Source organism: Polypterus senegalus, chromosome 5 (genome assembly GCF_016835505.1).
Source record: "Polypterus senegalus isolate Bchr_013 chromosome 5, ASM1683550v1, whole genome shotgun sequence".
Taxonomy (NCBI): domain Eukaryota; kingdom Metazoa; phylum Chordata; class Cladistia; order Polypteriformes; family Polypteridae; genus Polypterus; species Polypterus senegalus.
The window spans coordinates 108046265-108063164 of record NC_053158.1 but is presented as its reverse complement, the minus strand read 5'-3'; the positions used below and the strand labels follow the sequence as shown (position 1 = coordinate 108063164).

Genomic DNA, 16900 nt, shown 5'->3' with positions numbered 1-16900 from the left:
GATTCGTTTCTTACTGCATCAATAAACAGCTCGTCTTCTTCTTTATCTGAGACCTGACACACTGCATGCACGGGTTTTTTACACTGTCTTCCTTTAGCGGGACATTGACTTTTTCCACCATGTGCTTTGTTTCCGCAGTAGATGCATTTATGAATATGCTTGTATGTATCAGACGCTTCATATTTTTGCTGCCTTTTCAATTGTGTAATTGGTTTTGTTCAGCTCTTTGGAACTGTTGCTTTTATCTGTGCACGCGTCAGTTCACGTGAGCCGCTCGGTGTACATGCATCGAAGGTTCCCAGCTGTGCTGGTGCCATCTCGTGCTATGTCCATGGCTGTATTTAATGTTACCTTAGTCCTTTCTCTCGCAGTTTCGCTGAGTTTGTGTCAAACACCACCCTGACCATCTCATCTTCCTCTCCATAAGCACAGTCCTTCACCCGTGAATATTTAGTGGGAGTTTGCTATTGGATTGCCGCTGACGGACGGCCTTATATGGGCAGGCACTAAATTACAAACGCCAGCGGAAGCCTGTCTATGAACTTAATTTAAAGTGTAGGTTTACATCGTGCTTTTTTTTCGAAGTAGCAGAACTCATGAATATGGTTGTATATGTCACTCGCTCGCTTCTTATTGTTTAGCTGCCTTCTCAATTATATAATGCATGTTTTCTTCAGTGCTTTTTGGAGGTCTTCCTGGTTTTCTATGTACTGCGTGATTACGTGGGAGGTGTGATGATGTCACATGAAACTCCGCCCCCACGGCGTTCAAGATCATCTCCATTACAGTAAATGGAGAAAAACAGCTTCCAGTTATGACCATTACACGTAGAATTTCGATATAAAACCTGCCCAACTTTTGTAAGGAAGCTGTAAGGAATGAACCTGCCAAATTTCAGCCTTCTACCTACACGGGAAGTTGGAGAATTAGTGATGAGTGAGTGAGTGAGTGAGGGCTTTGCCTTTTATTAGTATAGATACAAATATATAAAAGGGGCGGCATGGTGGCGCAGTGGTAGCGCTGCTGCCTCGCAGTTAGGAGACCCGGGTTCACTTCCCGGGTTCTCCCTGCGTGGAGTTTGCATGTTCTCCCCGTGTCTTGGTTGGTTCCTGCCTTGTGCCCTGTGTTGGCTGGGATTGGCTCCAGCAGACCCCCGTGACCCTGTATTCGGATTCAGCGGGTTAGACAATGGATGGATAGAGATATATATAGATATATACAGTATGTATATATATATATATATATATATATATATATATATCTCTATATCATATATATATATATATATATATACTGCTCAAAAGAATTAAAGGAACACTTTTTAATCAGAGTATAGCATTAAGTCAATGAAACTTATGGGATGTTAATCTGGTCAGTTAAGTAGCAGAGGGGGTTGTTAATCAGTTTCAGCTGCTGTGGTGTTAATGAAATTAACAACAGATGCACTAGAGGGGCAACAATGAGATGACCCCCGAATGGTTTAACAGGTGGAGGCCACTGACATTTTTCTCTCCTCATCTTTTCTGACTGTTTCTTCACTAGTTTTGCATTTGGCTACAGTCAGTGTCACTACTGGTAGCATGAGGCGATACCTGGACCCTACAGAGGTTGCACAGGTAGTCCAACTTCTCCAGGATGGCACATCAATATGTGTCATTGCCAGAAGGTTTGCTGTGTCTCCCTGCACAGTCTCAAGGGCATGGAGGAGATTCTAGGAGACAAGCAGTTACTCTAGGAGAGCTAGAGAGGGCCATAGAAGGTCCATAACCCATCAGCAGGACGAGTATCTGCTCCTTTGGGCAAGGAGGATCAGGATGAGCACTGCCAGAGCCCTACAAAATGACCTCCAGCAGGCCACTGGTGTGAGGGTCTCTGACCAAACAACCAGAAAGACTTCATGAGGGTGACCCAAGGGCCCCATGTCCTCTAATGGGCCCTGAGCTCACTGCCCAGCAGCATGCAGCTCGATTGGCATTCGCCATAGAATACCAGAATTGGCAGATAAACCACTGGTGCCCTGTGCTTTTTACAGATGAGAGCAGGTTCACCCTGAGCACGTGACAGAAGTGAAAGAGTCTGGAGAAGCCATGGAGAACATTATGCTGCCTGTAACATCATTCAGCATGAGCAGTTTGGTGGTGGGTTAATGATTGTCTGGGGAGGCATATCCATGGAGGGTCACACAGACCGCTACAGGCTTGACAAAGGCACCTTGGCTGCCATTAGGTATCAGGATGAAATCCTTGGACCCACTGTCAGACCCTATGCTGGTACAGTGGCTCCTGGTGCACGACAATTCCTGGCCTCATGTGGTGTGAGTATGCAGGCAGTTCCTGGAGGATGAAGGAATTGTTACCATTAACTGGCCACCACACTTTCCTGACCTAAATCCAATAAAACACCTCTGGGACATTATGTTTTGGTCCATCCAATGCCACCAGGTTGCACCTCAGACTGTCCAGGAGCTCAGTGATGCCCTGGTCCAGATCTGGGAGGAGATCCCCAACAACACCATCTGTCATCTCATTAGAAGCATGCACCAAAGTTGTCAGGCATGTATACAAGAACACAGGGGCCATACAAAGTGCTGCGTACAATTTTGAGTTGCTGCAATTAAATTTTGGCATAATGGACTAGCCTGCCACATAATTTTTTCACTCCGATTTTTGGGGCGTCTTTGAATTCAGGGCTCTGTAGGTTGATCATTTTCATTTCCATCAAATGATGTGGCATCCTTTCGTTCCTAACACATTACCCAGTCTATATCAGTATAGATATCCAGGAGGATTTCTTTTTCCCATTGAGATCTGATTTTTTGAGCAGTTTATATATAAAGATATCTATATCTTATTCTGTATATATATATATATATATATATATATATATATATATATATAAATATATATATATATATAGCAAAATACCCACGCTTGGCAGCGGAGAAGTAAAAAGACAACATTTTAATAATAACGTAACATTATTGACAATGTACTGTAATTGTTTTGTCATTGTCATGAGTGTTGCTGCCATATACCTGTATATACTGTGAAGGATGGCTGGCCATTTATCCCGGCCAATACCCCCAAGCCGCCAGGTGTAGCCCTCCTTGCAGCATGGAGGTCCCCAGAAGACCAGCAGGGCATCATGGACAATGGAGTTTTTATGCAAAGCCCTGCTGGATGCCGTGGGGGCCACAGGAGGGAGCTGCAGGGAGGACCAAGGGCTTCTTCGTGCCCTGTGACCCGGAGGTGACGGACTTCCGGGTTGAAGAAAAGGACTATTTACCCTGACCCGGAAGGAATAAGGACTTGTGGACTGTTGGGCAGAAACACCTCCGGGTCAGGGAGTATAAAAGGACTATGGGAACTCACAGACAATGAGCTGAGCTGGGTGGAAGGGTGGCAACGCGTCTGGGAGCTGGAGGATTGGTTATTTGTTATTATTGTGATTTATATGAGTATTGTAATGGAGAGCGTGCTTTGTGCACTGTGGAAGAAAAATAAAGTTAAAATTTGGACTTTTACCTGGTGTCTGGAGTCGTGGACAGGGGTTCAAGGGAGCGAGAGCGCCCCCTATCGTTCACAATACATACATACATATATACATGTGTACATATATACACACACACATATACTATGGGGTGCCAAACAGGCTAATAAATTGATTTTGTGAATATATAAAGTCGGCGTCAGAATATATAAAGTCAAAACTTGAATATAGAAAGTCAGTGTTGGTATACATAGTCAAAATTTGAATATATAAAGTCAGCGTCAGAATATATAAAGTCATTCCTGATTATATAAAGTCAACATCAGAGTATATAAACTCACTCCTGAATATATAAAGTGAAAGTCAAAATCTATTGATTGAAACGACTCTGAACTGAACTAACAAAAACGTATTCAGAAAAATATATTAAAAAAACACTGTTCGGTTAATGTTTTGAAAATGATGCATGTGCCCTGCCCAGGATTGGTTCCTGCCTTGCGCCCAGTGTTGGCTGGGATTGTCTTCAGCAGACCCCCTGTGACCCTGTGGTCGGATTCAACGTGTTGGGAAATGAATGGATATTCCAGCGCTGACTTTGTATATTCCGATGCTGACTTTATATATAGAAGTTTTGACTTTATATATTGCAGCGCTTACTTTATAGCCTATATTTCGACGCTGACTTTATATATTCAAGATTTGACTTTATAGATTCCAGCGCTGACTTTATATATTCCGACGTTGACTTTATATATTCCGAAATATTCCAACGCCGTCTTTATATACTCAGGTTTTGACTTTATATATTTGGGAATGACTTTAGGTTATATATTCAAGTTTTGACTTTATATATTCAGAAACAAGTACTGACTTTATATATACTGACACTGACTTTATATATTAAAGTTTTGACTTTATTTATTCCGACAGTGACTTTATATAATCGCGAATGTCTTTATATATACAAGTTTTGACTTTATATAGTTAAATGTAGTCATCATTGCATAACTTTTTCTTTACCGTAGAAATTTAAAGACTAAATTCAACTTCCATTCCTACCAAAGATATTTCTGGGGACTAAATAGAATCTACTTATATCCAAATTTGAGCTATTGAGCTGTCGCCTGCCTGCCTGAATAAGTCACCCTCACTTCGCTCTTACTTTTTTACTGTTCATTTAATCATCAAAATTTATAAAATGGAAGGAGGATTACACTGAATATGGCTTTACCAAAACAATTATTGATGGCGAATCGATTATTCATGAAGATTCAATTGGTGATCTGTTTTTCTGTGTTTGTTAACCTCATATTTTTTCATACTTCTTCTCAAACCAAGGTGGTGCGAGGGTAAAATGAATCGGGAAGCGCTGATCAATGTAATCTGTGTACCAAATCATGCATTGACAGAAGTTCTCCTTTGCTTGGAATTGAAAGTGTGATTAAATGCATTAATTTTTAACGCATTATGGAGCAAATGCTTCGAAGCTTCTCTACTGTGCTTGTGCCAAGAAAATGAAACATTTTAAAAATAACGTAACACGATTGTCAATGTAACCTTTTGTAAGTAGTGCTTGGAGGATTCAGTGTGGAGAAAATCTACAGACAGCGTGAGTGTTAACTTGTGGATTTTTCTGTGAGTATTTGGTAGCAGCGTCACAAAGTCACTTCTGTAAGACTGCGTTAGCTGTGGAGCTCAGCTCAGAGCGGAAATGAGGTGAATGGGAGGGAGATGATGACGTGACTCCCCCACCCCCCTTAACTGTCAATCCCCCACAAACACAGTCTCTCGGAATTTGCATAAGCACCACCCTTTACCTGCAATTTTAACTTAGTTACAAAGTGATCAAAACTCTCGTTTATATCCTGCGTCCTCTCATTAAACTTGTATCCGGCATTACCCGTGGGCATGACAAACGCCAGCGGCAGCCTGTCTATGAACTTAATTTAAACTTTAGGTTTACACTGTGCTTTGTTTCCAAAGTAGTAGCACTCATGAATATGGTTGTATATGTCACTCGCTCGCTTATTATTGTTTCGCTGCCTTCTCAATTATATAATGCATGTTTTCTTCAGCGCTTTTTGGAGCTCTTCCTGGTTTTCTACGTACTGCGTTGACAGTCAGTTCACGTGATTACGTGGGAGGCGTGATGATGTCACATGAAACTCTGCCCCCCACGGCTTACGAGCTCAACTCCATTACAGTATATGGAGAAATATACCTTCCAGTTATGACCATTACACATAGAATTTCGAAATGAAACCTGCCCAACTTTTGTAAGGAAGCTGTAAGGAATGAGCCTGCCAAATTTCAGCCTTCTACCTACACGGGAAGTTGGAGAATTCGTGATGAGTCAGTGAGTGAGTGAGTCAGTCAGTCAGTGAGGGCTTTGCCTTTTATTAGTATAGATATATAAATAATTACAGCCTCAAGTCTTTTTGAATATATATACTCCTTTGATATTTTGGCTGTGTGCTTAGGGTCATTGTCCTGCTGAAAGATGAACCGTCTGAGGTCAAGAGCGCTCTGGAGCAGGTTTTCATCCAGGATGTCTCTGTAAATTGCTGCAGTCATCTTTCCCTTTATCCTGACTCATCTCCCAGTTCTTGCCTCTGAAAAACATCCCCACAGCATGATGCTGCCACCACCATGCTTCACTGTAGGGATGGTATTGCTCTGGTGATGAGCGGTGCCTGGTTTTCTCCAAACGTGACGCCTGGCATTCACACCAAAAAGTTCAATCTTTGTCTCATCAGACCAGAGAATTTTGTTTGTCATGGTCTGAGAGTCCTTAAGGTGCCTTTTGGCAAACTCCAAGCAGGCTGCGATGTGCCTTTTACTAAGGAGTGGCTTCCGTCTGGCCACTCTACCATACAGGCCTGATTGGTGGATTGCTACAGAGATGGCTGCCCTTCTGGAAGGTTCTCCTCTCTCCAAAGAGGACCTCTGGATCTCTGACAGAGTGACCAACGGGTTCTTGGTCACCTCCCTGACCAAGGCCCTTTTCCCCCGATCGCTCAGTTTAGATGGCCGGCCAGCTCTAGGAAGAGTCCTGGTGGTTTCAAACTTCTTCCACTTTCGGATGATGGAGGTCACTGTGCTCATTGGGACCTTCAAAGCAGCAGAAATTTTTCTGTAACCTTCCCCAGATTTGTGCCTCAAGACAATCCTGTCTCAGAGGTCTACAGACAATTCCTTTGACTTCATGTTTGGTTTGTGCTCTGACACGAACTGTCAACTGTGGGACCTTATATAGACAGGTGTGTGCCTTTCCAAATCATGTCCAATCAACTGAATTCACCACAGGTGGACTCCAATTAAGCTGCAGAAACATCTCAAGGATGATCGGGGGAACAGGATGCACCTGAGCTCAATTTTGAGCTTCATGGCAAAGGCTGTGAACACTTATGTACATGTGCTTTCTCAATTTTTTTATTTTTAATAAATTTGCAAAAATCTCAAGTAAACTTTTTTCACGTTGTCATTATGGGGTGTTGTGTGTAGAATTCTGAGGAAAAAAATGAATTCAATCCATTTTGGAATAAGGCTGTAACATAACAAAATGTGGAAAAAGTGATGCACTGTAACATAACTCAGAGCAGTAATATTACGAATGCAATGGATTCTGTGTCCTATCGGAGGAAGAGAAAGCCTGTTTAAGAAGAAAGTAGTGATTCACACACATACAGCGCATAGAAGATCAAATACAAAACAAAGCATTTAATGTGCTACTTTAGTTACGATGGGATTTGAGAAACTAGTAAATTAAACGATTTTAAGATGAAGTTTATTATATTCTAGTTTAATCACAAAATAAACTATGTGATTAAAGTGGAAATTTCGAGATTAAAGTTGACATTTCGTGCTTTAACACTGTGTGCCTATTTTTTTTTCTCTGTACCCTAATAAGCTTTCATATGACACTCAGATGGTGGGATACGACTTGCCTTTTCACGGCGACTTTGATATCTGACAACTTCCTTTTTTATTTCGGGCACTGTGCGACTTTGTGAACTTGAGCTTTCCAGTTTCTCCTACACTCTATGTCACTCGATCAACTTCCTTTTGTTGTTTTTACCACTTTTTAAACCAACAAATAGTACGTTTTTCCTTGCCCCCGCTTGGTACACTGAAATTCTTCTATTTTCCCCCGTGCTTTTGCCATTGTCTTTTCACAGAAGGCTAAGCTTATGGGCTATTTATATTGATTTGCATATTCAAAGAGGCATAATTCTGGGAGGAGTTGGGGTGGGACAGCAGGCGCGTGCACGTGCGTTACTTTTCACACTGACCGGGATTTATGTAGCGGAAGAACATGGAAGCTGGCGTTCACACAGATTTATGCATCTGGATTTGTTTGTACGTACGAACATTCGCGCTTTTGTGCTTACGCCATGTTATAGTGTGAATTCTACGCATGGTGTTATGCATGAGGCCCCAGGACTGCAAAATAATATGCAAAATTTATATGGGTTTCCGCCTCCCAGGAATTCTGACATTATAATTCACTGGGGACATACACTCTTCTATCACTGTCAGCCCTTGCCATTCAGCCCAAAATTTATGTGAATCGGACAAGATCGACACCAGCACATGATCCTCCTTCTTAAACTTGTGGAGTTTAGACATCTTGTCATAATTACGCTTTTGTGCCTCCAGCTTGCACTGCTGATGTTCCACTACAAAGGAGGACAATCTGCTTTTGCAGCAACACCCCACGTGGTCACCAGTCAAATAATAGTTCGAAAGGGCTCATCCCAATGGACACTTGCAGGACTTCTGGGACAACAAACAGAAGGAAAGGTACTACTGTATCCCAGGAAGTTGAATCATCATGGGCTACCTACCGAATCATCTATTTTAGGGTTTTATTAAATCGTTCAGTCAGGCCATTTGTCTACAGATGATAAACCGTGGAGTGTAACTGCTTAATGCTGAAACTTTTGCATAGTACTATGAAAACAGATTTTTTTTCTTTTGTTTTGCTTCAAAGTGCTAATCATCGTGGATTTTCACATGCACATCATTTTCCAAATGTTAACGAGCTGTTCATATGCTTAGTGAATCAAGCAAAATGCTGTTTGTTTTAATAATATTCATAGCTAGTTGAGTAATCTGTGTATGAAATGTCATAGCACAGATCTTAAACAGAATGCATCATAAGATTTACATCTGAATTTGAAAGGTGAAAGGGTGGATTCAAGGTCAATAGTGTTTTTTGTCCCCTCACAATATTGCAAAACGTTTTATATTCTCAGAAACATTTTCCTAGTCACCAAGGTTATTATAGTTAACAAAAACTAAAATAACAACTGAAACTATTATTAAAGAAACATTTTCGTCAACTGAAATAAAATAATTAACAAAACCGAAATGAAAAAATAAAACTAAATGAAACTATTAAAGTAGCTGGAAAGACTAACTGGGGGAAAAAAAAACAAATTTACTAAAAAGAATTTTAGTTGTTGGGTTTGAATGAATATTCTTGCTGTCAGCCTTTAACCCTTGTAACTTTTAACTCTAAAAACGAAAGTAATCCACCACAAGCCTCCCACATATATTCATCCAGTGAAGTGAACGGCGGCTGTTCACACAGTATTTGCGATGACAGAGCGAGCTGAATACAGGCACTTAAAGCATGCGAAATAGCTCTTTGTGCTTGTTGTATACTAAGATGTAATTCAAATGCCTGAAATCGGAATGTGCTGTTCAATAAAACATTTACCGTATGGACAGAAAAATCATGAGTGAGTAACGTTTCAAACCTTTACAGTATAGACAGAAAAATCACGAGTGAGTAATGTTTCAGTTTATTTATCAGGGGTCTGCATTTTGTTGACAGTAATTCACCTGCCACTTCACACAAGAGAAATCCTTTCTGAACATAAAATGGCACTGATTGAGAGATGTACTAGGTCATCATACAAGATCAGCATATTGTTATTGACCAATCATTTTTCCTTTAAAAATGTCGTTTAACAACAAAGTAATACAAGCCTTGTAAAATTCCTGAGATTGCAAGGTCTCTACTGAACTACAGGTCGGTAGGTAAGGAAAAACTAAACATATTAATGTTTTATTTTTTTTATTTATTTTATACCAGTAACGTCGCACTGCACGAATACACTTGATTTGAGCATTCATAGCTTTCATACTCTTTCTCTGTACGTTTAATATTCGTTTGCGCAGAGGTTGATGTGCTTGCTGCTTCCTGAGCAGCTCTTCTTTTCTCCACCCTAGCGGCCCACTTCTTTTCTTCTTTCATTGGCATCTTTTTGAGTTAAAACTGATTAAGTCAGTGTTTGTGTTGCAATTACGTAGTATGTTTTCCTTCATTTTTCACTTAAGCTGGCACTTAAGTGTTCAATCTGCCTCAAGAATGATTTAAGATATGAAGTGGTAGGGGAAGTGACTGTGAAGGTGGTAGGGATGAGAACGGCACCCATACGCATGCGCCACCCTACTGGTGACTGCAGAGAGTTGATTCTACAATAAAATAAAATAAAAATAAAAAGAGGAATAACTTTGGAGGTCAATCATCACCCCCAAAAGAGGATAGTAAATGTCATGTAGTATATGTGTACCAAACTTCAGGTCAATAGGTCAAACGGTTTGTGAGCTACAGGTGATTTAAAATCCTGGACAGACAAACGGACAGCCATGGTAGCGTATTATATAAGAAGATTTATTAACCTATCTTTCTTTTTATATTCACAGATCAAAATACCTGATAATATGAAAATAATCTAGTAGCAGAATTATGTTTTAAAATATGTCCCCCTTTTCTTAATTTTTCTCTCTCTCAAAATACACAGTTGAAATATCATATTCTTTTTGTTTTTAACATCAGCCATGTCATGCATATTGCATACCAGGGATTTTTCTGCCTTGCATCCAAACCTGCTGGGGTAGGCTCCAGGTTTCCTGCGCTCCTGCTCTGGATAAACAGGTTTTGATAATGTATATATTGTTCCTAATCTTGGATTATGTGGTTGTCGTTTCGTGCCCATCCATACAACGATTACCTACTCTTGCTCTGCTCATTAAGGTTTTACTGTTCTTATGCATGGGATATTCAAGTCTTACTATTGCTAACCTTGACACTAAATGCTTGCACAAATGACATAGAGAATATTTTAAAAATTATAAAATAGTTCCTATTCAGTATCTGTTTTTGATTATGCTTGTTTTTATTAGACAAAAACAAAACCAGATATTAAAACCACATAGTGTAGTAAGCTTCCACTAACTCTAAACTCACATTATATCGAAATCCCTTAACTGTACAGTTCTATCTGATTGCGACACGTGCTCCATGAAATAATTACTAAAACAAAAACTAAAACTAATACATATAAAAATAAAATGTCTTTGTGAAATAAAATCTAACTTAAAACTAAAAATACACAATGAAGGAAAACTAAAAATAAACTGAATTTCCAAGTAAGGTCAGAAAAAATATAGAAATAAAAACTAATATAAAAAGGCAAAACTATAATAACCTTGCTAGTCACCCTATTGGGAAGCAACAAAATGCAGCTACTATTTCCATGACTATGCCATTCTGACCAAAACATTGAGAGACAACAATTAAAGAATATTGATTTACATGCGTAATTAAACTTGTGATAGAATAATAATCATATAGAGACGGAAAAGAAAAACAAAATAAACAAGTGTTAAATAAATTAATCTAGTCAGTCCAGCTAATACAATTGGTGATTAAAACAGCCTAGGCCATTTATACATAAAAAATAATAATAAAAAAAACCATATATCCTTATGCAAATCATGACTGATTGCTAATGATGATGGTTACTATACTGGATAGAAAAAACTATTTGATAATGAATCAGCTCAGTGTTTGTGAGTATATAATATGGGAGTCATTTTCTTCATGTACCACATGATTCACCATGTTCAGTTATTATATGAAGAAAAAGATGATTACACATAACTTAATTTCATTATCACAAAGTCTAATGCAATATTAAATTATTCCTGTTTGTTTAAATGTAAACAATTACTTAAGTTCAATATTTCTAAATTAAATCCTCCTGTGTTCCCCATATACACGATGTAAGTTAAATTACTTCAATTTATACCTTTAAATGCAGGTGTAAATTAAGCTATTTGTACTGTATTTGCAAGTGACAAGACAGTAGCAGAGACTGATCCAGAGGACCCACTTCCCTGCCACACCTAGCCTCCAAATAACACAATAAAAAAAATAAAAATAGATAAATTTTAATGGAGACCCACACAATGGCACAGTGGTAACTGCTGCTGCCTTAAAGCTTTTGAGTTAGAAGTTCAAAAGCTGATGGGTTTTGTATGGTCTTCCCAGAAGTGAATGGTGTTTTCCTCCAGTACCCCTAACATGTGCATCATGAGTAATAAGTGCCATCAACAAATTGGTGACAGCATAAACAGGTTAGGAACTGGATCAGTAGATGGATGGATGGATGGATATTTATACGCTGAGTATATTTTTGCATTAACATGCTTTAACATTATCACTGATGTAAATTCTTAGGTAGGTGTGTATTCTCTTCCTGTTCCTTTCACGAGCAATACATGCCCAGCACTCTCTCTACAAAAGTTATCTTGAATTCTTTCTAGAGACAAATACATCCCCTGAGATCTCTGCAGGAACACTCTGGGAAACTCTTAAGGCCTTCTTAAGAGGACAGATTATCTCATATCTTTCCCACAGAAATAAATCCGAAGCGAAGAAAGTAGCAGAGATAAAAAGCGAAATTACTAAAATAGATGAAGAACATGCCAGACTACCAAGCGAGACTCTACATAAGAGGAGGCAGGCTCTACATTCAGAATTAAACCTCTTGACAACTAAAGAAACCGAACAACTAATTTACAAATCCAGACATCATTATTATGAACATGGAGAGAAAGCTAATAAGCTTTTAGCGCAACAAATTCACAAGCAAGAAGTGCGCAACGCAATCTCGGTAATTACTAACACGAATGGAGATAAAATCATCGAACACAAAAATATAATGTGCACTTTTAGAGACTACTATAAATCCCTATATACTACTGAGTTTAAAGAAGACAATATACAATCTAATGCATTTCTGGATAAATTACAGATACCACAAATTGACGCTATTAGTGTGGAGGAGCTCGATAAACCTCTGTCATTATCAGAATTACTGGATGCTATAAAGTCACTCCAAGGTGGAAAAGCAGCAGGCCCTGATGGCTACCCTGCAGAGTTTTACAAGAAATTCTCCGCTCAGCTAGCTCCCTCCTATTAGCAACATTTACAGAAGCCAGAGATAACCAATCTCTTCCACAAACCTTTCGCCAAGCACTAATCACTGTCTTTCCAAAACAAAATAAGGACTTATTACAATGTGCATCATACAGACCAATTTCACTTCTGAATAACGACGTTAAAATACTCTCTAAAATCATAGCTAGAAGGATGGAGAAAGTGCTCCCCTCAATAATATCACAAGACCAAACTGGATTTATTAGGGGCCGACACTTATCTTCAAATCTTCGACGCCTGTTTAATGTAATATACTCACCAACTAAATCAAACACCCCAGAAATATTATTATCATTGGATGCAGAAAAAGCATTCGACATGATTGAATGGAAATACCTTTTACTATTTTGGAGAAGTTTGGGTTTGGCCCAACATTTGTGCATGGATTAAATTACTGTATACTAACCCAGAAGCTTCAGTTTGCATCAATAACATTTGCTCAGACTACTTTAAACTAGAACGTGGCACAAGACAAGGATGCCCTTTGTCACCACTGCTGTTTGCAATTGCCATTGAACCACTGGCAATACATTGTCGAAATACTGATCAGATAAAGGGGATTAGCAGAGAAGGACTGGAACAGAAAATCTCATTATATGCAGATGACATGGTACTGTATATATCGGACCCAGAAAATTCTGTGCCTGCAGTCTTAGCAGCACTCACAGAATTTCAAAAGCTCTCTGGTCTCAGAATTAATCTGAATAAAAGTGTACTCTTTCCGTGAATTCGCAAGCATATAATATTAGATTAGACACCCTTCCTTTTATCATTGCAGAACAGTTTAAATACCTCGGGGTAAACATCACAAGTAAACATAAAGCTCTTTATCAACAAAATTTAATCGTCTGTATGGAAAAAATTAAACAAGACTTGCATAGATGGTCAACCCTTCATCTCACACTAGCTGGAAGAATTAACACTGTTAAGATGAATATTCTTCCTAAGCTCCTTTTTATTTCAAAACATACCAATATACATTAATAAATCGTTCTTTAAGCAATTAGATTCAACAATAACCTCATTTATTTGGAATTCTAAACATCCACGCATCAAAAGAGCGACCCTACAAAGACAAAAGGCAGAAGGCGGCATGGCTCTACCTAACTTCCAGTTTTATTACTGGGCGGCAAATATACAGTCGATAAGAACCTGGACACAAATAGAAGAACATACACAGGCATGGACCGCAATAGAAGTAAAATCCTGCAGTACTTCTTTGTATTCCTTGCTTTGTGCTCCAATAAACACACGTTATCGGCAATACACTAATAACCCAATTGTGCTCCACTCACTTAGAATCTGGAACCAATGTAGAAAGCATTTTAAGACGGAGAAGCTTCTTTCTGTGGCACCCTGCAAAAGAACCACCTCTTTCAACCCTCACAAACATATGCAGTTTTAATATCTGGAAAAATTTGGAATTAACTTGCTTAGAGATCTTTATATAGACAACGCCTTTGCATCCTATGAAAAATTACATTCCAAATTTAACATTCCAGCTACAAATTTCTTTCACTATCTTCAAATCAGGAACTTTGTTAAACAGAACCTTCCAGATTTTCCTCATCTTGCACCCTCATCCACGCTGGAAAAATTATTGCTCAATTTCAAGGAGTTAGACTCCATCTCTACAATATATAAAATCCTTTTACAATCCCTTCCTTTCAAAGATCCAAGAGGACACTGGGAAAATGACCTCTCAATTAATATATCAGAAAAGGAGTGGAAAGTAGCAATGCAGAGAATTCACTCAAGCTCCATATGCGCAAAGCATACAATTATACAACTCAAAATTATATATCGAGCACATCTGTCTCACTAAAACTCTCAAAATGTTTCCAGGGCATGATCCAACCTGCGAACGTTGCAACCAAGCCCCAGCCTCACTAGGTCACATGTTCTGGGCCTGCTCCAAATTAACATTATTCTGGACAAAAATTTTAATTACCTCTCAGACAGTCTTGGACTCACAATCCCTCCTAACCCATTAACAGCTGTGTTTGGGGTTCTTCCAGAGGGTCTTAAAGTGGAGAAAGACAAACAAACTGTGATTGCATTCACTACACTGTTGGCACGCAGACTTATTCTGATAAACTGGAAGAACCCAAACTCTCCTCTTTAAGTCAGTGGGAAACTGATGTGTTATATTATTTAAAATTGGAAAAATCAAATACTCAGTTAGAGGATCTGTGCAGACTTTTTTCAAAACATGGCAGGATCTAATCAGTAATATTTTGAAATGATTTTATAAAGCACAGAGAATTTGTTGATTTAGGTATTTTTAAAAGCCTTAAATTTTACACCGTTTGGCTTGCTCTCTCTCTCAAGGGTGGGGATCGATCTGTTCTTAGCATAATTCTTTTTTTTTTGTAAAAACTTGATTGCTATGTATTGATTGTAATAAAATTAATAAATAAATAAAATAAAAAAAAAAAAGTTATCTTGTTTTGTTGGTATCTTTAACACTTTGATAGTGCTTCTTAAACAACTTTAATTAAAATCTATCGATCCATCCATTTTCTGAACTCATTGAATCCATCTCAGGAGCTATGGGAAAGTGCACCTGTTTTATTAATGTTAATTGCAACAAAGGATACACTAGCAAATCACAGCAACCCTGGACACATTTTGACTTGCTAAATAAACCAGCTTGATGCAGCATTAAATGGATGGATCACATGGGGAAAAATGCATAATGTAGATGTGTATAGCAAAGACTGGAGTTTGTTTAAAATGCAAGAGATGGCAGGAATATATTGTATTCTCCTGGACCTGTGATGCAGCACCACTATCCACTTCACCACTTGCAGTTCACTAAATAATCATATTAATATGTATCTTTTAAAAAAACAAAATAGGCCACATTTTTTCACATCTAGGGTAAAATTTATGTAGAACTACAGTCATATGTAAGAAATGTATGTCTACTTGGAATTCATTTTTGTATTCGCTCAGTGTCCATACCCTCATTTTTTCGATCACGATCTGATTTATCACAGTATTTTATGGTTGTCGGAATATATCTTGCCACAGAAACAAGAGAATCATTAACCTTAGATAGTACAGAGTAATTTACTAAGAATTACCATGTTCACACTCAGACCTAGTTTAGAATCTGCCATACAACTTTGAACACTGTATTAGAATTTTTAAGTAAATAAACTGAAAACACGTTCACAGAATATTTGTATCCGTACACCATGACGTGTTTTACAGGAAAACGCAATTTAAAAATCAGGCTGGATAAATTAATATCCATTTGAAAGGATTAACAGCGGAAGAAGTACTTGGTACATATATCTAATTCGGGTAGAATACTATAAAATAGATTCCAATTAATTTTGAAATTTTAATTAAAAAAAAATCCCTTAAAACTTGCCTGTTCCAATAGCCTTCTTTACGTACCATGGAGAATCCCAGTTCTTCAAAAAAAACACTTTTTCTAAACATATATCCAGATTCTACAAAAGCACAAAACGCTTCTTTAAACAGCTCACAATGAGAATACATCTATAAACAGAACATCACAAGCAAATTTAATTTTTTTTATCAACATCTATCCTGCACTATTCCTTGTGCATTCCCACTACAGCCTGCCGCTACCACGTCGCCTGAATTAAACTTAGAAGGCAGCACACACCGAAAGAACTCCAAGCCACCTATCCTCACGCGGGGCTACATCAAGGATTTTTCATTTAAATTTCCATGTCCGGTTTAACTTAAAAGCATGAGAAAATAAAAAAATAGATTAAAGTCGCGTGTCGGGGGAAAAGTCAATAATTGTTGTACTTTCCTCTCCGTCTTTCACCATTACTCACCATATCTGGTGGGCTCCCTGATGTATTCAAGGATGGGTAACTCCGCTGTCTCCGTCGAAGGATCCTCCTGTTTCTCCAATACAACTCCATCATTTTCCGCTGTTGAATCATCAGTTGACGGCCCTCCGTCTGTTTTACCAACAGGCACAACAACAAACCGCACGGACATAACACGTAAGTTTACGTAAAATCTTTTCCTATTTTACAAGTAAACTGCCTGGTAGCACCACACCACCAAACAACCCAGCGCCCTCAGCAGAGTGACAGAACTGATCAGGAGGCAGAACACTGA

General features: G+C 38.7%; 1 protein-coding gene across 2 annotated transcripts in view; it reads right to left on the bottom strand.

Moving 5' to 3' along the window:
• The window catches only part of slc12a7b (solute carrier family 12 member 7b), a 275222-nt gene extending 258358 nt beyond the window's left edge, over nt 1–16864 (bottom strand). The window contains exon 1 of one of the 2 annotated variants that reach the window (XM_039753212.1): nt 16609–16864. In XM_039753212.1, coding sequence (XP_039609146.1) covers nt 16609–16777 — 169 coding nt within the window. In that variant the 5' untranslated portion in view covers nt 16778–16864. The remainder of the gene's footprint in view (nt 1–16608) is intronic. The other variant, XM_039753208.1, reaches the window with a different exon arrangement.
• Between the last annotated feature and the right edge of the window lie 36 nt (nt 16865–16900).